This window comes from Manis javanica, chromosome 3 (genome assembly GCF_040802235.1).
Source record: "Manis javanica isolate MJ-LG chromosome 3, MJ_LKY, whole genome shotgun sequence".
NCBI lineage: Eukaryota > Metazoa > Chordata > Mammalia > Pholidota > Manidae > Manis > Manis javanica.
The window spans coordinates 120,562,229-120,585,006 of NC_133158.1; the positions used below are offsets into that span (position 1 = coordinate 120,562,229).

Genomic DNA, 22,778 nt, shown 5'->3' on the forward strand with positions numbered 1-22,778 from the left:
ATTCTTTCAATAAACCTCTGTCAACTCCTTCTCTGTCAGGCACTGGGAGTGAGTCAACAGAGCCCACGCCCTCCAGGTATACCTGAGAGGGGCTTTGGATAAAATGCACCCATCACTGGGAGAATGAAGCAGGAGGAAGGTTGCTGGGTCTGGAGCCAGACTGAGAATGCACCATTTCAAAGAACATTCCTAAAGAGAAGCCATGCTGAGAAAATGGCAGAGCCAACAAAGAATTTGCTGCTCCCCCAATCCCCCACCCTCAGCTCCAAAAACACAGTAACAAAGACTGACAGAAGCTGCCTATCAGCTTGTTGGCCCTGAGGCTGACAAGTGGGAGAGGAACAATTTGGTTGGGGCCAGGGAGGGTGTGAAGGCCACAGGAGCTTTCAGAAGCCAGAGCAGCTTGGCTGTTAAGAGCACGCCGCCCCCGCCTCCATCAGGCAGGCCCCCACCTTTTGTATGCCTGGCACTGCTGTGTCCCAGGAGAGATCTGTCATTCTGGTTTCAATCTCTTTCACAATGTAGTCGTCTTCTAAGAGGTGTAATGTCCCAGTATGGGGTTGGGGAAACAAGCGTTTAATTTCTCTTGAGCTTGATGGCTTACTGCAGCTAAAACATCTCAACGAGAAATGACTTAGCTGTGACAAGGGGCAGGTTGTTAGGAAAGCAAAGCCAGGAATAAAAGTTTTCAGAGTGGCAAGGCTGCATTTGGCCATGACAAGCATGTCCTTACCCTCAGCACCAAAGTGATTCTCTGGAGACTAGAGCACAGCTGAAGAGAATGTGGACAAGGCCATGGTGGAAACAGAAAGGGCAGCGTGTCTTGGGGCACCATGACCTTAGACTCAGACACAACTGAGCACAAAGCCCAGCTCTGCCCCTTGCTTTATGACTTTGAACAAGTTATGTATGTTAACAGAATACTTCTCATGCTCAGAGTGGCAGTAAGAGACCCACCTCAAACTGTTTTGAGACTTAAGTGAGATGACATATATAAGGTACCCAATGCACAGTAAGCTCTCCATCTAGTCTTCCTCCCTTCCTGACCTGTTTAAGAATGAGCATCTCTCCTTAAACATGTTGCTGCAGCAGCATTTGCCCAGCTACCTCCTGCGTGAAAGTTGCAGTCCTGGGGAAAAGCAGGTGTGAACAATGACAGTGCCCCTGATGTTACTCCAGTGCTCAGAGAATTGCCAACATGCCTCCTAGGGTTTGGGTACCTGGTTTGAGCATAGGTCCCAGCCCCTCTCTACCCATTGCACATTTACTAAGCAGTTACTCAGAGCCTGGCCTGTGCCTGTTGGTCACTTATAACCCACTTACCACTTTGAGAGTGGCACACAATCACATTTCTGTACCTACTACCTACTGACTCAGGGTGCTTTGAAGGCCTATAGTAGGGACAGGAGCAGGAGCCCTGGAGCAGGAGACTGGGCTCCTCGTTTTACTTTGCTGTTAGCTGACTCAGGCAAATCACTGAACTTTCAGAGCATTGGTGACATGAGGAGATCTAGGCTCTTCTGTTATGAATGCCCCATGTTTCTGGGCTTATTCTATGCCATCTGTTCTCCAGGATTGGGACATAAATGGTTGGACATGTGTTATATGCTTGTTTTCTAAGTTCCCATAACAGCTTGTCAGTTCTTTTCCTACAGCACTCACATTATTGACCTGACATTGGAATTATTTCAATGCCAGCCTCTTTTGAAGGTATAGACCTATGCTAATTCACTGGTGTGTTCCCTACATTGTGTCTCATACCTAGGAGGCTCAGTACATCATGCTAACTAAACTGACCCCACAATAATTGATGACAGCCAAGTGTATCAATTAGAAACCCAGCATCCATTAAAATACCTATCAAGAAATGCTGTGATAGATGGTGTGGGGAACACAGAGATGCAATAAGACATTTCAGTGCCTACTAAGAGCTGTAGCTCTATTTGAGGAATTAAATTATGTATGTCATGAACAACTGTATATTATAGAGGAAAGCAGATATGAGTGTCACAAGATAGGAACTAAGGTGGAAAAGCATAGCAATTCATGAACAGGAGATCATACCAGGCTTCTTGGAGAAGGTGGCATCTGGGTTGGGCCTAGAATTTTAACAGGTAGGAGTTCATATGAAGTGCATGGAGGCTTGGCCAGGAAAGAAGACACAGATCAGTGTGGACAGGGTGTGGAGGTACACACATAGGGAATAAAAGGAGAAAAAGCCAGAATGGTCTCAGATCTTGAAGTAGCTCCAAGCCTAGGTTGGAGTGGCATTATGGGAGGGCTGTGAATCCTAAAGGGTCCAGGGAATGCACAGGATGATCTGTGGACTGTGGGAATACTACATCCTAGACCTCCCATTTACATTGATTTTTATCTCATCTAATTTCTATTTTCTCATTTCTTTTCTTGTATATGTTTTATAATGTATTGTAGAGGAGGACAGTAGTATATGTATATAATTTACAAGTAAAAATAAATGGGAATGCATGCTTTAAAATATCATAGAGGGGCACATGGTTTTAAAAGTTTGGAGACAACTGATCTCAACTCTCCTATGGGCAGTTAGAAGCTGTAGCAAGTTTTTGAGTAGGGAGACAATCTGATCAGAGTTGTGCTTTGGGAAGAACATCCTGACAAGGATGACTAAGACAGAAGGACTAACAGGCAGAGATGGAGGCAAGAAAGCCTTTAGAGGTAGTGCAATGGTCCAGGTAGGATGCAAGAAAACAAGTCTGAAAGCAGGAACAGTGGGGCCTTGAGCAGCCTCCTTGTCAAGGTGGTGGCAGGCAGGCAATGGACATAAAAAAGACCTAAATATGGCAGGTATTTGGAAAAGAACAGTGTACAGAAGGGATGAGAACTAGTCTCAAAAGACTGTGAGTTTAAAGCTGAGCCTGGAACATTAGAAGAATAATAGTGTCATTGACATTACCAGAAACTTCCAGGTCAGGAAGAGGAACTGGTTTAGGGAGGAAGCTAAGACAATTTTAGGTAGGAGTTCATATGAAGTGCATGGAGGCTTGGCCAGGAAAGAAGACACAGATCAGTGTGGACAGGGTGTAGAGGTACACACATAGGGAATATGTGTGATCACACATATTCAGTTTGCTGACGAAGAAACTGAGTTTCAAAAAAGAGGGAAAATGTGGTAGGGCTGAAACCAGTCACGAGGTCTCCTGAATCACATACTAACCTTCCAGCTTTGGTTTTCTAAGAGCATTATGTTAGACTTTGTTTAACTGAACTTTATCTTTATTAAATCACTTAGTACACAGTCTGGTTTCCAGAAATACTTTATGTTGAGTTTTCAGTTTGATGTTAACCGGAAAAAATTAACAGGACATTTTGGACCTCAAAACTACATTATAAAACAGTACTTGTCAATTTAAATAGTGCAAAGGAAAAGGCAAAGCAAAAAGAGCCTTTTAAAATAAGTTAATAACAGTATCATCAGCAAATACTCAGATCAAAGTAAAGAACGAAGAGAACCAAAATAGCACACCGCCATGGAAAAAGTTTCAAGAAGCAGAGAAGACGGAATGCTGCCGAGAAGCCGAAGGTGAGGAAGTCTAAAAAGAAACAGCTGAATTTGCGAACTTCAGGAGAGCTGGTTTAGATGTGAGGGGCTAGAATCCAAGCCAAATGGGATTAAGGAGGTGAGGAGGCTAAGGTGGTCTGTTTGGAGAAATCTGAATTGGACGGGAGGAAGGACAGGCTAATACCTAGAGCAGCCAGTAGTTTCTTTGGAATAATGCCCTTGGATGTGCTTGCTGGTAGAGAAGCAGACTCTGGGAGATGCCACCGGAGGCAGGGAGGGTGGGATCAAGGGTCATAAAGGTGGGTTCCATTTGAAAAGGAAGAGGAAAAGATTTTGTCCTTGTGTACTGGGAAAAAGGAAGATGTGTGAGAAAGGACATTGTGAGGTGATGAGTCTGTGGAGATGAAGAGGGATAGAAGTAGTATAAAAGAAAGACAGGAAAGAGAGAAATTGGTAGCTGTCACAAGATGTGTCAGTCCATTATTCGCTTAGAGATCCCTTAACCTGATGACAAATGGCATTATCCTCTGTCTTACCAAGTCAGGCTTACCCCCGCTCTGCAGAGGAGATGTGTAGAAAAGCCTGGCCTGGGGCTAAGTGGAAACTGCCCTGTCGGCACCCTCCCAACGGGGTCAGGAGTGTATCACTTGTTTTTGGGCCAAGACTTTGTATCACAAACCTGATTGTACACATGCAAGCCAGCTCCTGGTTCTGGAAAGTCTACCAGATCTCCCAGAAGAAACAAGGGGTTAAATGCTATCAACATTTCAGAGGGAGAGCCAAGTAGGAATTTATTCTCGTGGCCATTATTATTCACAAAAGCCTGCACAGCAGATCTTGGAGTAGTGCTTCCTCAAATGATTTCCAGGAGCATCTGCTGATTTGATGAAGAATCTGATACCATCAAAGCATAAGGCAGTGATGACTCACTGCAAACTGTAGTTGTTGAGCGCTGCGGAGTGCGCCAGCGCTCTCTGGCACGGTGGCTCCCAGACCGGGAGAGATACAGCAGGGAGAGGTTCTCGTTTTTGGCACATGGCTTGGTTTCTACCTTCTGTCCTTGGCTTCCTGCTCTTCTCCCATTGCCTAAAACCTTCAGAAGGACATTTTTTGAGAGCAGCTGAGCCAGGCGCACATTCTTCCCTGTTATTTTGAGGTTTGTCCAGAGAAGGTCACTTGTGAAAGAATTGAAGGATGGAGCCTACCCTTTCCTATTTTCTGAGACCTGAATACTGAGGAATCACATCCCTCACAGCAAAGCAGAGAATGGAGATACCACAGAAGAATCTTTGCTTCCCATTGTGTTTTCAACTGTATCCCTCTTCATCTTAACTAGGACTCCATGGCACTGACCTCACCCTGCTCATGGGCCTGCACTCAGGCAGAGCCCTTCTCTGTGGCCTCTATCCCAGGGCTCACCCTCCATCACACCCGTTTCTGCCTGAATTTAGACATGTCTCATTACCAACACCTCCTGTGTCTTCATGCCCCACCAAGCCCCAGTGTGCAGCCACCAGGTTTTCTCTTGCTTACATCCTGTCCCCTGCCCCTGTGCCTGTCATTCTCTGTCACCTCCCCAGCCTCTTCATTTCTGTGTGCATCAGCATCTCCACCTGCTATGCTTGCCTTCCCATTTCTCTGGCCAGCTCCCTGACTCCTTTTCCTTCTTTCCCTCCTTCTGTCACTTGGCTTCTTTCCACTGATTTTTCCCTCATTGTCCCTCTCAGCCAATTAGCTATGATGTCTTCAAGTTGTTCATGAGGGCATACCTGGAGGTGGACCTTCCTCAGCCACTGAGCACACACCTCTTCCTGACCTTCAGCCAGAAGCCCAAGCAGGACACCCCTGACCACGCCAAGGAGGGAACCAGCATCAGCGAGGCCAGTGGCCCAGGTACATAGAACCGCTTTCCCCAAGACAGAAGGGAAGTTTTGCATCTCTCGCCTACTTGACACATGCACAAGCTGCACTCCTAGAGGGTCCCTGGGCCTGTTAATATCCCTATAGGGTGGGCAAAGACACCAGGGGACCTGGGCTCCTTGCTGCATATGCCCTGACAAGGAGCCCCATCTGATGGATCTCCCAGAGGAATAAAACAGGGCATAATTCCTGCCACTCAGGAGCAGAGGGGAGGATGGGGGCAAGAGGAGACACAAACTAGAGTATGACAGAGGGAAGAGAGCCTCCCACAAAGGCTGCTCTTCTGTGGAGGGAACATATTCAGCTCATGTGCCCAGGTTGGGACTAGCCTGACAGTGTCAGATGAAGGGTTAGGTGTGGCCACTGTCTTCCTAGAGTTTGGGATATAATGGGGGGAGACACAGCCAAACCCCAATAAGTGAGCATAAACCCTGCTAACACGTAGAGACACAGACACAATCCCGGTGATCCAAACCTTACAGAAAGACTTCTATCTGCCTCTCTTAGAAGCTGGAGGGTATGGTCTGGTCCTTAAATCTTATTATTCCCCAGATTCCAACACACAGAATGTGGATAATGCTGCTAAAGCAGATGAGGCCTGTGCTCCTGATATAGGTGAGTCTTTGGGATAAAGATTTGGGGGAGGGAGTGGGGAATGCTTCATCCATGATGGAGGGAGGAAATCTAACCAGCAGTTTTGTCTCCATGTCATTGTATGCCCTTGAGCAGATCTCATCTGCTTCCATCTCTGGGGCCCCTGACATTCAAATGTGCTCGGATGCTGAGGCTGGCTGAAGGTTCTTGCTTCACTTGCCCTGAAACAGGGAGATCAGCCCTTGGGACAGCTCATTGCATGTTTACTTCCAATGAGTCACCTTGGCCAGAGAGGGAAAAAACAGGAACCTTTGAGGAGAAAGTGTATGATGGGAGTTTGAGTGTGTCTGTGTGTGTGACAGAGAAAGAGCATATGTGAAGAAGGGCTCTAGGGCTGAGGTACAGATGGCTCTCCCAGTGGATGGCTGAAGAGGGGTAAGGCAAGAGAGCAAGAGCATGATCCTGTTGACTTCCAGCAAAATTTACACGCCCCCGGTTTGAATAAGTTGGGAACAGGAGCAGGGAGATCGGCTGACTCTGGAAGGCCGATTTGCCAGGCACCTGCTTTAGTCCCTGTTTTTTATCCTTTACAATCATACCACTTCACACACTGAGGAACTGAGGCCTTCAGATATTACATATCACTGTGTGGCATGTGGAGCTGGGGTTTTCAATCCAAAATTATCTGACCTCAAAGCTAGTGTTCTTTCCTATACCAAGAGAAGAAGCAATGGTCTCTCTTCAGGCATCTAAACTAAGGTTTGCCTCCACATACAGACACCCATCTGGCTAGTTCCCCATGACATTCTATTCTTAACTCATTAAGGTCTGCCATGATCTCTTTCAGTCTGTGCCCTCGGTCTCCAAGTGATCCAGATGGGCATCCTATTCCCATGGAAAGACTCTCAGGGACTCTCTCCCTTCCAGGTTGCTTTTGGAGCTTCAAATGCAAAGACTCAGAGAGTCAGGCTTTGTTTTCTATGCATTATAGTCTGGAAAAGATTAATATGCATTGGTGAATTACAGCTGTTAGGATGTGCCCAGGAATAAAGAATGCAGTTTTGTATCTTTCAAATATAGATAGATACATAGATATGTAGATGAGAGAGAGAGAGAGAGAGAGAGAGAGAGAGAGAGAGAGAGAGAAGAGAGGATACATCTCAATAAGAATCAATTGTAACCTAATACGAGAGAATTTTTCATGAGAAAAAGGGCAACTAGAAGAATTGTAGAGTTTTCAGTGTGCAACCGAAGACTGATGAGACCAAAGGTCAGCTGTAGATGGAAAGCAGAACGTGGTTAGGAAAGGCAAATTACCTCATGCCCAGCAAATTCCAGGCTTTTCATAGAGCCCCAGGAGCACAGATTGAAGAGCACGGGTGCCTTCTTGAGGCCTTCAGGCACAGCAGCAGAGCAGGACTGTACAATGTTGGACTCACCCACCTTCTTTCCCAGCATTCCACCCAGTTATACTAGGTCCATGGCCAAGTGGTTACATTGATTTAATTCATAAATAAGTCTTAAATCTCTGTGGAATAGAGGAGGCATGTTATGACATAAATCATTCTCATGATAGAAAGAAAAGGGTAAAACTGGAAGCTTTGAGATTCTAAACTCTCAGCAAGAAAATCAACCATGAAAATCAACCATCTGAACCCAAATTCTTTATCCAGAGACTTTCTTAGTCCAAGGATCTAGAACTTTAAGAGGAACCTGACAGCAAATACACTTCCTTCCCTGAGGTTCCAAATTGTCTGAGCAGGGTTTGTTTCAGTGGCTCAAGTTCCTGAGGTACACAGGAAGGACTTATTGGGGATATTGTCATGTGATATTTGACAAAAGATAATAAATGATACTAATGGAAGTTGGCTGGCTTTTAAAAAAATTTTTTTATTAAAGTATCATTGAAGTATCTTATGAAGGTTTCACATGAAAAAACAATGTGGTTACTACATCCATGCATATTACCAAGTCCCCACGCATACCCCAATGCAGTCACTGTCCATCAGTGTAGTAGAATGTCACAGATTCACTATTTGCCTTCTCTGTGCTACACTGTTTTCCCTGTGATCCCCCACACCATGTGTACTAAACATAATACCCCTCAATCCCCTTCTCCCTCCCTCCCCACCTGCTCTCCCACACCCCTCCCCTTTGGTAACCACTAGTCCCTTCTTGGAGTTTGTGAGTCAGCTGCTGTTTTGTTCCTTCAGATTTGCTTCGTTGTTATACTCCACAAATGAGGGAAATCATTTGGCATTTGTCTTTCTCTGCCTGGCTTATTTCACTGAGCACAATGTCCTCCAGCTCCATCCATGTTGTTGCAAATGGTAGGATTTGTTTCTTTCTTATGGCTGAATAGTATTCCATTGTATATATGTACCACCTCTTCTTTATCCATTCATCTACTGATGGACACTTAGGTTGCTTCCATATTTTGGCTATTGTAAATAGTGCTGCGATAAGCATAGGAGTGCGTATGTCTTCTTGAATCTGAGAAGTTGTATTCTTTGGGTAAATTCCAAGGAGTGGGATTCCTGGGTCAAGTGGTATTTCTATTTTTAGTTTTTTGAGGAACCTCCATATTGCTTTCCACAATGGTTGAACTAGCTTACATTTCCACCAGCAGTGTAGGAGGGTCCACCTTTCCCTGAATCCTCGAGTTGGCTGGCTTTTTTGACCATCATGCTTATTTGCAAAATCTGTGTCATTCTGGGTCTAAGAGCAGTTTGCAGATATTTCCTCCTAGAGAAGTGATTTGTAATGCGCCATTTTTCTTGTGTATGGGGAGTACCAGTCTCCTGTGGTCAAATCCTGAAAGGGCATTTATCTGACTGCTGGTGCAGGCTGGAGTATAGCATTTTTAATCTTCTTTTGTGACTCAAGATTTAAAGTAGGAAATCCTTTTCCTGTTAGACCACCTTCTATGAATGTCTTAATTACATGCCCCTATTCACCAGAAACAAGAATGTAGGGACAGTCAGACACCTCAGGGAGGGGAGGGGCCTCTGCCAGCAAGGGAGAGCCAAGTTCTGCAATTACCTTAGGTCAGGCCATCTGTTGAAAATTCCGACCTTTTCCTACTGCCCACGCAAAAGCCAGAGGAAGAAACTAGATTCTCATGTGGTATGGCCTATTTAGGCCTATCAGATCAATCTCCAAGCTCAGATGTAGAACAGCCCGCTTCAAATTATTCACTTCCAGAGCATTTTTTAGGTCCATAGGCACAGCAAAGAGGAGCTTTCACTGAGTCCAGACATTGGCTCAGAGCCTTAAACACCCCGTCATTGTCAGGATGTCAGCTCAGGAAAGGAGGAATTTACTCTTCCCTGACTGCCCAGGACTAAATGAGATGAGCAATGTGGACTCAGTGTCAGTTTTTATTTAGTTCCTCAAACCACTGAGATGTTTCAGCAACTTGGAATATTGGAGACTCGAAAAGTCCCTCAATTTTTTTTCTAAGTTTTTCCCAACTATACAAGTAACACACTCACATTGTAAAAAATGTGAAGAGTACCAAAAAAGAAAAAAACTGAAGAAACAACAAAATCACCCACAGTCTACCAATGCAATCACACACACACACACACACACACACACACACTCATGTATACTTGAAGGGTTTTTCTATACATTTTTTACATAATTGGGATCAGACTATATATGTAATTTTGGAGCCAGCTTTTTCATTTAATGTTATATTCACAAACACTTTACATGTCATTCAAGACTTATAGTATACATCAATTTTAATACAAGAGTCTCTTCTAACAGATGAGAAAACTGAGGTTGGGTGTGGGAAGAAAGCTTACTTGTGTAACATCGCACACCATTTAGCACAAACCCAGAGCCAGAATCCCAGTCTTTTACCTTTAGCATAGTTCCTTCCACTAGGACACAGTGCCCCACTGGAAGGCAACAAATAATACAGGTAAGAACAGAGAAGATAGAACAGGTCAGGTCTGCCTAAGAATCCCACGTGAAAGGACTTGTCACATGGTACCTGTACAGAACCTCTATGTCCGTCTTTTATTACTGGAGGCCCTGGAGGGATGTGCTTAGATGCCTGTGGGTTAGGGGTGTTTCATGTAAGGCAACATGAGGAGGAAGGACACCAGTGGACTGTGTGCCACTCAGTCCTCTGGGCTCCAGCATTTCCATGACTGAACTGTAGACCTCAATGAAGATTAGAACAACAGTTCAAGATCCAGTCACAGCTCTGGGAATCCAGGAATCTTTGTAAAAGTCTGTAATAACATTTTTGAACAACTTTGTTGAGGTGTAATTGGCATAAAATGAATGGCACATGTTTAAAGTGTACAATGATAAGTTTGCACGTATGTATACACCTGTAAAACCAGTACCACATCAGTGTGATGAGGAGAGCCATCATCCCCAACAGTTTCCGTGTAACCCCTTTCTCCCACCCTCCTTCTCCACTCTCCCCTTTGCCATACAACCACTGATTCATTTGCTGTCACTATAGATTAGATTGCATTTTCCAGATTTTATATAGATAGAATCATACAGGATGGACTCTTTTTGGCATGGCTTCTTTCACACAGCATAATAATTTGAAAATGCATCCATGCTGTTGTGTGTATCAATAATTTGCATATTTTTATTACTCATTAATATTCCAATATAGAGGTCCACAATTTGTCCATTCACCCACTGATGGATGATTGAGTTGTTTTCAGCTTTTGGCCATTACATAAAAACATGAACATTCTCATATAAGTCTGTTGTGTGAACAGCTTTCATTCATTTTGGGTAAAGACCTAAAAGTGGAATGTTTAGGATTATCATGTTATTTTAATGAATTGGACTATTTACCATTACAAAATGATTCTCTATCTCTGATAATACTTTTTGCCTTGAAATCTATTATAATTACATTCATAGTTAATATAGCCAGTCTAGTTAACTAGTGTTACCGTGGTATATCTTTTTCCGTCCTTTTACTTTTAATATATCTGCGTCTTTATATTTAAACTGACTTTCTTACAGGAAGCATACAGTTAGGTCTGACATTTCAGCCTTTTCATTAGAGCTTTAGAACATTCACATTTACTGTGTAATTGGCATAGTTAAATTTTAAACTACCATCTTGCTATTTGTTTCCTTTTTCCCCATTTTTTCTTTCTTTCCTTTTTGTTCTTTTTCTTCCCTTTTTTTAATTTAAAGAGGATATATATTTTTGGAATGTTTTTATGATTTCATTTTATCTCTTTTCTTATCTTATTAGGTATAACTGTGCTATATTATTTTAGAGGCTGTTCTATCAATCACAGTCTACCTTCAAGTAATTATTATTCCACCTTGCATATACTATAAGACATTTAATGTACCTCCATTTTTCCCAGCCAGGCCTCTGTGCTATTGTTGTCATATATTTTACTTCTATGTTTATTATATTATAAACCATACAATACATTGTTATTACTTTTGCTTGCATAGTTAATTATCTTTTTTAAAGACTTAATGAATTAGAAAAATATTCTTTACATTCACCCATGTGGTTACCAGTTTCTGTGCTCCCATTCTTGTGTGTAAATCTAGGTTTCCATATGGTATAATTCTACTGCAAGGATTTTCTTTACCATTTCTTGCAGTGCAGCTCTATACAGTTTTGCATGTCTGAAAGATTCTTTACTTGCCTGTTTTTCTAAAGGTATTTCACTGAGCAAGGAAATCTAGGTTGACTTTTTTTTTCTTTCAGTACTTTGAATATGTTGTTCCACTGGCTTCCAGCTCACTTTGTTTGCAATAAGAAAACTACAGTCGTTCTTTCTTTCATTCTACATGTCTTTTCTCTGGCTTCTTTTATGATTTTCTCTTTATCCCTGATTTTATCAATTTTATTTTGGTGTTCCTTTTTTTTTTTTCCTTTTAAAAGCTTATATACTGTTTACAAGAAACACCTTAAAAATAAGGATATACAAAGATTAACAAAGGATGGAAAACATACTACGTTCTAGTTACTTTTGCTCAGAACTTCAAAACTTAGTGACATAAAACAGCTATTTTATTATCGTCCACATTCAGGAACCCGGACAAGGTACAGTGGTGTGGTTTGTCTTTGCTCCGAGATGTTTGGGGCCTCAGCTAGAAAGACCTGAAGATTGGGGGTGACTTTCAGGCTGGGAGTGACTCTGCAGCTGGGGGCTTGCGTCATGGAGGCATCTCTACAGGCTTGACTTGGGCGGGACTGTTGTCCAGAACACCTAACGTGGTTTTTCCATTGGATCTCTCCATGTGAGCTGGTTTGGGCCCTCTCATGGCCTGGTAGCTGAATCCCAAGCATTAGCACCCAAGAGAAGACGGAAGAGCCTTGATTTTCATTATCTAGCGTCAGAAGTCCCATAAAGGACCACGAAGCTTCCAGTGGAGGCAGCACCCACCACTCCATTGGAGCAGCACTGAGGCCATACTGTAACAAGAGCAAGTGGGATGGGAGATACTGTGGCCATTTGTGGAAAATACACATGGCCACAATCGCAAACACTAACCGAAAGCAAGCTAGTGAAGCTATTTTTTGACATCAGAGACTTTAAGATAAGCATCACTAGAGACAAACAGGGATGTTTTGAAATGATCCAGGGTTCAGTTCACCAGGAAAATATCATTTTAAATTTCTATAATGACATAGCCTTAAAACATATAAAGCAAAAAATTGACAGAACTGGAGAAAAAGTTAAAATCCATGATCTTAGTCAAATGTATATATATTTTTTAAAAGGGGTCTTAGCAACGATCACATGAGGTAAAAAAAATCATTGAGAATACAGGAAGTTTGAACAAAGCAATAAATAAGATTAACCTAATTTCTCCCTATAGAACATGTCCCCAACAACAGCAAGATGTATATTCTTATGACATGCACATGGAACACTTACCAAAACAGGTCATGTACTGGGCCATACATGTATCAATAGATTTTTAATGTTTGAAGTCATATAAGACATGTTCTCTGACTATTGGAGAACTAAGCTAAAAAAAGTCAACAAAAATAAAAATATATATTAGAAATTCAAGTTAAAACCCAAATTCAATACTACTGCATACTCACCAGGACATCTAAAATTAAGGACTGATGATAGCAACTATTAATGAACATAGGACACAGTCAGAACTCCTGTTCGTCGCTGATAAGAGTATAAATTAGTACAACCATGGAAAGCTTTCTCGGTATCTACTAAAGCTAAGCGTATGTCTGTCCTACAGCCTAGCAGGCTCATTCCTGATACATACTCAATATGAATCAGTACACTTGTGCCCCAGAAGAGAGGTCCTAGACCTGTAGCAACGAACAGTCATTAAGGACGTGGAGTCTTTAAACATGATGAACCGTCTGATTAGCAGTAGGGTAGATGAACAAAGTCTACTATACGCACTTTTTTTTTTTTACTGATTATAAATTTCCATGTGCCAAATGGTAGTTTAATTGTAAATATTTTTTTTTTGAGAGGGCATCTCTCATATTTATTGATCAAATGGTTGTTAACAACAATAAAATTCAGTATGGGTGGGTCAATGCTCAATGTACAATCATTAATCCATCTCAAGCCTAATTCTCGTCAGTCTCCAATCTTCTGAAGCATAACGAACAAGTTCTTACATGGTGAACGAATTCTTACATAGTGAATAAATTCTTACATGGTGAACAGTACAAGGGCATTCATCACAGAAACTTTCGGTTTTGATCATGCAATATGACCTATAAACAATCAGGTCAAATATGAATATTTGTTTGATTTTTGTACTTGATTTATATGTTGATCCCACATTTCTCCCTTTATTATTATTATTATTTTTATTTTTAATAAAATGTTGAAGTGGTAGGTAGATGCAAGATAAAGGTAGAAAACATAGTTTAGTGCTGTAAGAGGGCAAATGTAGATGATCAGATGATCAGGTGTGTGCCTATGGACTAAGTATTAATCCAGGCTAGACAAGGGCAGCAAAACATCCACGGATGCAGAAGATTTCTCTCAAAGCAGGGGGAGTGAGGTTCTGAGCCTCACCTCTGTTGATCCCCAAATTCTCACCTGATGGCCCCCCTGCGACTGTGCCTGTCTTCGGTTATTCCTCCCTTGAGGAATCTTACCTGTCTCTGGCTAACCAGTCATCTTCTGGGGCCATACAGGGAAATGTAAAGTTGGTAAGTGAGAGAGAAGCCATATTGTTTGAAAAGGTTAGCTTTTTACTTCTTTGCAGATTTATGCCCTGTGGCTTCTATGCCCAGCACTTGTCTCGAGGTATCTTTACCACCTGGAGGAATTATGATACTCGGTAAATTCGATATGAGGCACGAATTCTATTTAAGGGTTGTAATTAGGAAAAAAGAAGAAAAGCTACAGATGTAGCATATGGAAGGAAACATGGGAGGATTGATTATTTCTTTGACATATCTTCTTGTAGAGTACCTTAAGTATGTGTAGGTTTTAAACTACTAACTAATTTGCACACACATATTAACATAATAGGAATACGGTGACATAAACAAAGCAAATCTATAATTACCATCCATCTCCAGTGAAGCCAAGAAAACCATTTAGGCACCCTAGGCATTTGTGAAAATTTGTCTATGATATGATGGATATTGTTCAACTGTACTTGAACAGTCTGAGAGAAATCAGACAAATTAAAGCAGCCCATTTCTGGGATCTGTTCACATCCCATATGTTCTTTTAACCATAGATAGTCTATAGTCATGAGATTTTGGAGTGCTACACCTTGCACCCCTCCCAACTCCTGGTTGAGTTCCAACAGTACAGATCCGGTCAAATTCATTGTCTCACTGTATGCACATGCCAGCCTAGACATCTCCCTCCTCATTCCAATGGCAAGTCCAGGAGATGGTGGGCTGGATGCAGCCACAACCGCAGCATCGTCCGGATCCCTGTGGAGGCTTTTTGATGATCATCCCCCGGCACAAGTCCTCCAGAGAGTGCTGATGTGGGAAGCTCCTCCTCATATTGTATCTTAGTTCATTTTCTGGGTATCCAAGCTAGGCCTTGATCTTCTGCATAGAAACAAACAGACCCTTTGCCCACACTTCGACATGCCCTCTATACCATTGTGCAGAACTCATTGGAGGTCAGCACACAGTAACTGCCGTTTTTTTTTTTTTATTAAGAGAAAGGAATATTATCAGAAAAGAGTACCTCCATAGCTGATCATCTGACACCCTTTAAGTGATCAACATTAAGGATATTTAAAGCATGCGTTGATCTTTGATTTATCAATAGTTTTATCCTATCAAGGAGTAATCCCCCTTTTCTTTCTTTCTTTCTTTCTTTTTTTTTTTAATTTTTAATCTATACTTACATGAAGAATACTATGTTTACTATGCTCTCCCCTATATCAGGTCCCCCCTAACAACCACATAACGGTTACTGTTCATCAGCTTAGCAAAATGTTGTAGAGTCACTACTTGTCCTCTCTGTGTTGTGCAGCCCACCCTCCCCTTTCTCCCTCCCCACCATGCATGCTAATCTTAATACCCCCCTTCTTCTTCCCCCCCCTTATCCCTCCCTGCCCACCCATCCTCCCCAGTTCCTTTCCCTTTGGTACCTGTTAGTCCATTTTTGGGTTCTGTAATTCCGCTGCTGTTTTGTTCCTTCAGTTTTTCCTTTGTTCCTATACTCCTCAGATGAGTGAAATCATTTGGTATTTCTCTTTCTCCACTTGGCTTATTTCACTGAGCATAATACTCTCCAGCTCCATCCATGTTGCTGCAAATGGTTGGATTTTTCCACTTCTTATGGCTGAGTAGTATTCCATTGTGTATATGTACCACATCTTCTTTATCCATTCATCTACCGATGGACATTTAGGTTGCTTCCAATTCTTGGCTATTGTAAATAGTGCTGCGATAAACATAGGGGTGCATCTGTCTTTCTCAAACTTGATTGCTGCGTTCTTAGGGTAAATTCCTAGGAGTGGAATTCCTGGGTCAAATGGTAGGTCTGTTTTGAGCATTTTGATGAACTTCCATACTGCTTTCCACAATGGTTGAACTAATTTACATTCCCACCAGCAGTGTAGGAGGGTTCCCCTTTCTCCACAGTCTCGCCAACATTTTTTGTTGTTTGTCTTTTGGATGGCAGCTATCCTTACTGGCGTGAGGTGATACCTCATTGTAGTTTTAATTTGCATTTCTCTGATAATTAGCGATGTGGAGCATCTTTTCATGTGTCTCTTGGCCATCTGTATTTCTTTTTTAGAGAACTGTCTGTTCAGTTCCTCTCCCCATTTTTTAATTGGGTTATTTGTTTTTTGTTTGTTGAGGCGTGTGAGCTCTTTATATATTCTGGACATCAAGCCTTTATCGCATGTGTCATTTTCAAATATATTCTCCCATACTGTAGGGTTCCTTTTTGTTCTATTGATGGTGTCTTTCGCTGTACAGAAGATTTTCAGCTTAATGTAGTCCCACTTGCTCATTTTTGCTGTTGTTTTCCTTGCCCGGGGAGATATGTTCAAGAAGAGGTCACTCATGTTTATGTCTAAGAGGTTTTTGCCTATGTTTTTTTCCAAGAGTTTAATGGTTTCATGACTTACATTCAGGTCTTTGATCCATTTTGAGTTTACCTTTGTATATGGGGTTAGACAATGGTCCAGTTTCATTCTCCTACATGTAGCTGTCCAGTTTTGCCAGCACCATCTGTTGAAGAGACTGTCATTTTGCCATTGTATGTCCATGGCTCCTTTATCAAATATTAATTGACCATATATGTTTGGGTTAATGTCTGGAGTCTCTAATCTGTTCCACTGGTCTGTGGCTCTGTTCTTGTGCCAGTACCAAATTGTCTTGATTACTATGGCTTTGTAGTAGAGCTTGAAGTTGGGGAATGAGATCCCCCCTACTTTATTCTTCTTTTTCAGGATTGCTTTGGCTATTCGGGGTCTTTGGTGTTTCCATATGAATTTTTGAATTATTTGTTCCAATTCATTGAAGAATGTTGCTGGTAATTTGAGAGGGATTGCATCAAATCTGTATATTGCTTTGGGCAGGATGGCCATTTTGACAATATTAATTCTTCCTAGCCATGAGCATGGGATGAGTTTCCATTTATTAGTGTCCCCTTTAATTTCTCTTAAGAGTGACTTGTAGTTTTCAGAGTATAAGTCTTTCACTTCTTTGGTTAGGTTTATTCCTAGGTATTTTATTCTTTTTGATGCAATGGTGAATGGAATTGTTTTCCTGATTTCTCTTTCTATTGATTCATTGTTAGTGTATAGGAAAGCTACAGATTTCTGTGTGTTAATTTTGTATCCTGCAACTTTGCTGTATTCCGATATCAGTTCTAGTAGCTTTGGAGTGGAGTCTTTAGGGTTTTTTATGTACAGTATCATATCATCTGCAAATAGTGACAGTTTAACTTCTTCTTTACCAATCTGAATTCCTTGTATTTCTTTGTTTTGTCGGATTACCGTGGCTAGGACCTCCAGTACTATGTTAGATAACAGTGGGGAGAGTGGGCATCCCTGTCTGGTTCCCGATCTCAGAGGAAATGCTTTCAGCTTCTCGCTGTTCAGTATAATGCTGGCTGTGGGTTTATCATATATGGCCTTTATTATGTTGAGGTACGTGCCCTCTATTCCCATTTTGATGAGAGTTTTTATCATGAATGGATGTTGAATTTTGTCAAATGCTTTTTCAGCATCTATGGAGATGATCCTGTGGTTTTTGTCTTTCTTTTTGTTGATGTGGTGGATGATGTTGATGGATTTTCAAATGTTGTACCATCCTTGCATCCCTGGGATGAATCCCACTTGGTCATGGTGTATGATCCTTTTGATATACTGTTGAATTCTGTTTGCTAATATTTTATTGAGTATTTTTGCATCTACATCCATCAGGGATATTGGTCTGTAATTTTCTTTTTTGGTGGGGTCTTTGCCTGGTTTTGGTATTAGGGTGACGTTGGCTTCATAGAATGAGTTTGGGAGTATTCCCTCTTCTTCTATTTTTTGGAACACTTTAAGGAGAACGGGTATTATGTCTTCTCTGTGTGTCTGATAAAATTCCGAGGTAAATCCGTCCGGCCCCGGGATTTTGTTCTTGGGTAGTTTTTTGATTACCATTTCAATTTCTTTGCTCGTAATTGGTTTGTTTAACTTTTGTGTTTCTTCCTTGGTCAGTCTTGGGAGGTTGTATTTTTCTAGAAGTTGTCCATTTCTTCTAGGTTTTCCAGCTTGTTGGCATATAGGTTTTCATAGTAGTCTTTAATAATTCTTTGTATTTCTGTGGAGTCTGTCGTGATTTTTCCATTCTCATTTCTGATTATGTTGATTTGTGTTGATTCTCTTTTTCTCTTAATAAGTTGGGCTATAGGCTTATCTATTTTGTTTATTTTCTCAAAGAACCAGCTCTTGGTTTCATTGATTTTTGCTATTGTTTTATTCTTCTCAATTTTGTTTATTTCTTCTCTGATCTTTATTATGTCCCTCCTTCTGCTGACTTTAGGCCTCATTTGTTCTTCTTTTTCCAGTTTTGATAATTGTGATGTTAGACTATTCATTTGGGATTGTTCTTCCTTCCTCAAGTGTGCCTGGATTGCTATGTACTTTCCTCTTAAGACTGCTTTCGCAGCGTCCCACAGAAGTTGGGGCTTAGTGTTGTTGTTGTCATTTGTTTCTATATATTCCTTGATCTCGATTTTGATTTGTTCATTGATCCATTGATTATTTAGTAGCATGTTGTTAAGCCTCCATGTGTTTGTGAGCCTTTTTGTTTTCTTTGTAGAATTTATTTCTACTTTTATACTTTTGTGGTTTGAAAAATTGGTTGGTAGAATTTCAATATTTTGGAGTTTACTGAGGCTCTTTTTGTGAGCTAGTATGTGGTCTATTCTGGAGAATGTTCCATGTGCACTTGAGAAGAAAGTATATCCTGTTGCTTTTGGATGTAGAGTTCTATAGATGTCTATTAGGTCCATCTGTTCTAGGGTGTTGTTCAGTGCCTCTGTGTCCTTACTTATTTTCTGCCCAGTGGATCTATCCTTCGGGGTGAGTGGTGTGTTGAAGTCTCCTAAAATGAATGCATTGCAGTCTATTTCCCTCTTTAGTTCTGTTAGTATTTGCTTCACATATGCTGGTGCTCCTGTATTGGGTGCATATATATTTAAAATGGTTATATCCTCTTGTTGGACTGAGCCCTTTATCATTATGTAGTGTCCTTCTTTATCTCTTGTTACTTTCTTTGTTTTGAAGTCTATTTTGTCTGATATTAGTACTGCAACCCCTGCTTTCTTCTCACTGTTGTTTGCCTGAAGTATGTTTTCCATCCCTTGACTTTTAGTCTATGCTTATCTTTGGGTTTAAGGTGAGTTTCTTGTAAGCAGCATATAGATGGGTCTTGCTTTTTTATCCATTCTATTACTCTGTGTCTTTTGATTGGTGCATTAAGTCCATTTATATTTAGGGTGACTATTGAGAGATATGTACTTATTGCCATTGCAGGCTTTAGATTCATGGTTACCAAAGGTTCAAGGTTAGCTTCTTTAGTATCTTACTGCCTAACTTAGCTCGCTTATTGCGCTGTTATATACACTGTCTGGAGATTCTTTTCTTCTCTCCCTTCTTATTCCTCCTCCTCCATTCTTCATATGTTGTGTGTTTTGTTCTGTGCTCTTTTTAGGGGTGCTCCCATTTAGAGCAGTCCCTGTAGGATGCCCTGTAGAGGTGGTTTGTGGGAAGCAAATTCCCTCAGCTTTTGCTTGTCTGGGAATTGTTTAATCCCGCCATCATATTTAAATGATAGTCGTGCTGGATACAGTATCCTTGGTTCAAGGCCCTTCTGTTTCATTGCATTAAGTATATCATGCCATTCTCTTCTGGCCTGTAGGGTTTCTGTTGAGAAGTCTGATGTTAGCCTGATGGGTTTTCCTTTATAGGCGACCTTTTTCTCTCTAGCTGCCTTTAAAACTCTTTCCTTGTCCTTGATCCTTGCCATTTTAATTACTATGTGTCTTGGTGTTGTTCTCCTTGGATCCTTTCTGTTGGGGGTTCTGTGTAATTCCATGGTCTGTTCAATTATTTCCTCCCCCAGTTTGGGGAAGTTTTCAGCAATTATTTCTTCAAAGAGACTTTCTATCCCTTTTCCTCTTTCTTCTTCTTCTGGTATCCCTATAATACGAATATTATTCCTTTTGGCTTGGTCACATAGTTCTCTTAGTGTTGTTTCATTCCTGGAGATCCTTTTATCTCTCTCTATGTCAGCTTCTATACGTTCCTGTTCTCTGGCTTCTATTCCTTCAATGGCCTCTTGCATCTTATCCATTCTGCTTATAAATCCTTCCAGGGTTTGTTTCGCTTCTGTGATCTCCTTCCTGACATCTGTGATCTCCCTCCGGACTTCATCCCACTGCTCTTGCATTTTTCTCTGCATCTCATCCCATTGCTCTTGCATTTTTCTCTGCATCTCTGTCAGCATGTTCATGATTTTTATTTTGAATTCTTTTTCAGGAGGACTGGTTAGGTCTGTCTCCTTTTCAGGTGTTGTCTCTGTGATCTTTGTCTGCCTGTAGTTTTGTCTTTTCATGGTGATAGAGATAGCGTGCAGAGCTGGTAGAAGTGACCGCTGGAAGAGCTTCCCTTCTTGTTGGTTTGTGGCCTTCCTCACCTGGGAGAATAGCGACCTCTAGTGGCTTGTGCTGGGCAGCTGTGTGCAGACAGGGCTTCTGCTTCCTGCCCGGTTGCTATGGGGTTTATCTCCGCTGTTGCTGTGGGCGTGGCCTGGCTGGGGCAGTTCCTCCAAAATGGTGGAGCCCCGTTGGAGGGGGAGCAGCTGGGAGGCTATTTATCTCGGTAAGGGGCCTCTGTGCTCCCTGCTGCCCAAGGGGGTTAGAGTGCCCAGAGATCCCCAGACTCCCTGCCTCTGGTCTAAGTGACCTGTCCTGCCCCTTTAAGACTTCCAAAAAGCACTCCCCTTCACAAGATGCTGGGTTCTTGCAGGTGTGGATGTGGTCTGGATGTTGTCCTGTGTCCTGTGGTCTCTATTTTAGGAAGATTTTTCTTTGTTATATTTTCATAGCTCTATGTGTTTTTGGGAGGAGATTTCCACTGCTCTACTCATGCCGCCATCTTGGCTTCGCCCCTTTGGTGTTCCTTTTTATAGTTTTGTTCATGTTTCTTGTGTCTGTAGTTCATTGAGCATCTTGGATCTGAGGATCTATAGTTTTCATCCAACATCAACAAATTTGGGAAATTTTCAACCATTATTTCTTCAATTGTTTTCTACTTTTGACCCTCTTCTTCAGGTATTCCAAGTACATGTTTGTTTGACTACTTGAAGTCATTCCATAGCTCACTGATATGATATTTTTAAAAATCTTTTTGGATAGTTTTTATTGCTATGCTTCATATTCACTTATCTTTCTGCAATGTCCAATCTGCTATTAATCCCATTCAGTGTCTTTTTCTTTAACAGATCATATCCAGACATTTGATGTGGGCATTTTTAAATATCTCTCATGTCTGTATTTAATGTGTTCAGTCTTTTCCCTAGCTTCTTGTACTTATGGAATGCAGTTATAATAAGTATGTTAAAGTTTTTGTGTGTCTTTAAATGTAGTTGAGAAGAATATTGTGACAGAATATATTGGTAAATGACCAATAATTTGGAGTTTGAAATTGTATCCAAAATTACCTCTACAAATTAAATGTGTTCCCCAAAAATTAGGCTAAATGACATTTACCTGTTGGCTATTGGTATTATTAAAAAATCACTATCATCTTTTCTGAAATTTCACAGAATATAGGTGAATTTCTTACAAGAACTCTTTAAAGAATGAGAATAGGGTCCATTCAGAGAGTATGAACTCCACAAGCTGGATTTCTAGGGCCACTGATTTGATCATATCTATGTTACCAATGCTTTTGTCCACACTTGCATAAAATTCTTATCACTATCATGAAAAATGGAAAATGGTTCAGTATTTACTAAACATTAAGTGCCCTTGACTGCTTTCCTTTTGCCTGTTACAGAGTCAAAGATCGCTGAGAAGCAGGTGACAACTAAAAGCCAAGTGGTTGCAACCTGCCTGGGAAACCCTATTGCTCAATCTTCAGGCTCAGAATCCCCCATAGTGTACCTGAAGGACATTGTGTGTTACCTGTCCCTTCTGGAGACAGGGAGACCACAGGATAAGCTAGAGTGTAAGTACTCACCCTGTCAAGGTGCTTCAACTTTCTCCTAGAGGAAGGGCTATGTTCTGTCCATCATTCTAAACATGCTGGAGATTGATCTGCAACCATGGGTATGGTCCTGTTCCATGGGGGAAGTTTTTCTGTATTGTCCTGTGGTGATGTAAACATTTCTTAGTAAATGCGAACACCACACTAGTGGTGATGTAAACATGTCCACCCTGGGACATGGTTATAGAGAATGGGAAGTGCATCTGAGACTTTGGTATTGAGCACCAGGATTTAGAAAGGGAAGGGGCTTCTACAGGGGGTCAAGACTCCCTTCCTTTGTTGGCAGGACTTTCTGAAAGCTTGCAATCAGAAAACTGCTGCCTCCTAGTCATAGATTTTTCAAGGGACGATATTCACCACTGTCTTCCTTTCCCTATTCCTTGCCCAAGCAACTCTCTATGAGGAATTCTGTTTATTTCTTGAAAATCACCCTCTAGCTTGTTAAAACTTATTTCCATTTTTTTACCCACCCCTACCCCAAGTTTTTTAGTCTCTAGAGGAAGAAAGTTAGTTAATT

General features: G+C 41.4%; 1 protein-coding gene across 9 annotated transcripts in view; it reads left to right on the top strand.

The window, feature by feature from the left end:
- The window catches only part of DGKG (diacylglycerol kinase gamma), a 204,762-nt gene that overhangs the window by 51,218 nt on the left and 130,766 nt on the right, over positions 1 to 22,778 (top strand). For all 9 annotated transcript variants that reach the window (XM_073231962.1, XM_017648802.3, XM_073231963.1 and 6 more), the window contains exons 4-6: positions 5,266 to 5,431; positions 6,011 to 6,073; positions 22,052 to 22,222. In XM_073231962.1, the coding sequence (XP_073088063.1) occupies positions 5,266 to 5,431; positions 6,011 to 6,073; positions 22,052 to 22,222 (400 nt within the window). The remainder of the gene's footprint in view (positions 1 to 5,265; positions 5,432 to 6,010; positions 6,074 to 22,051; positions 22,223 to 22,778) is intronic.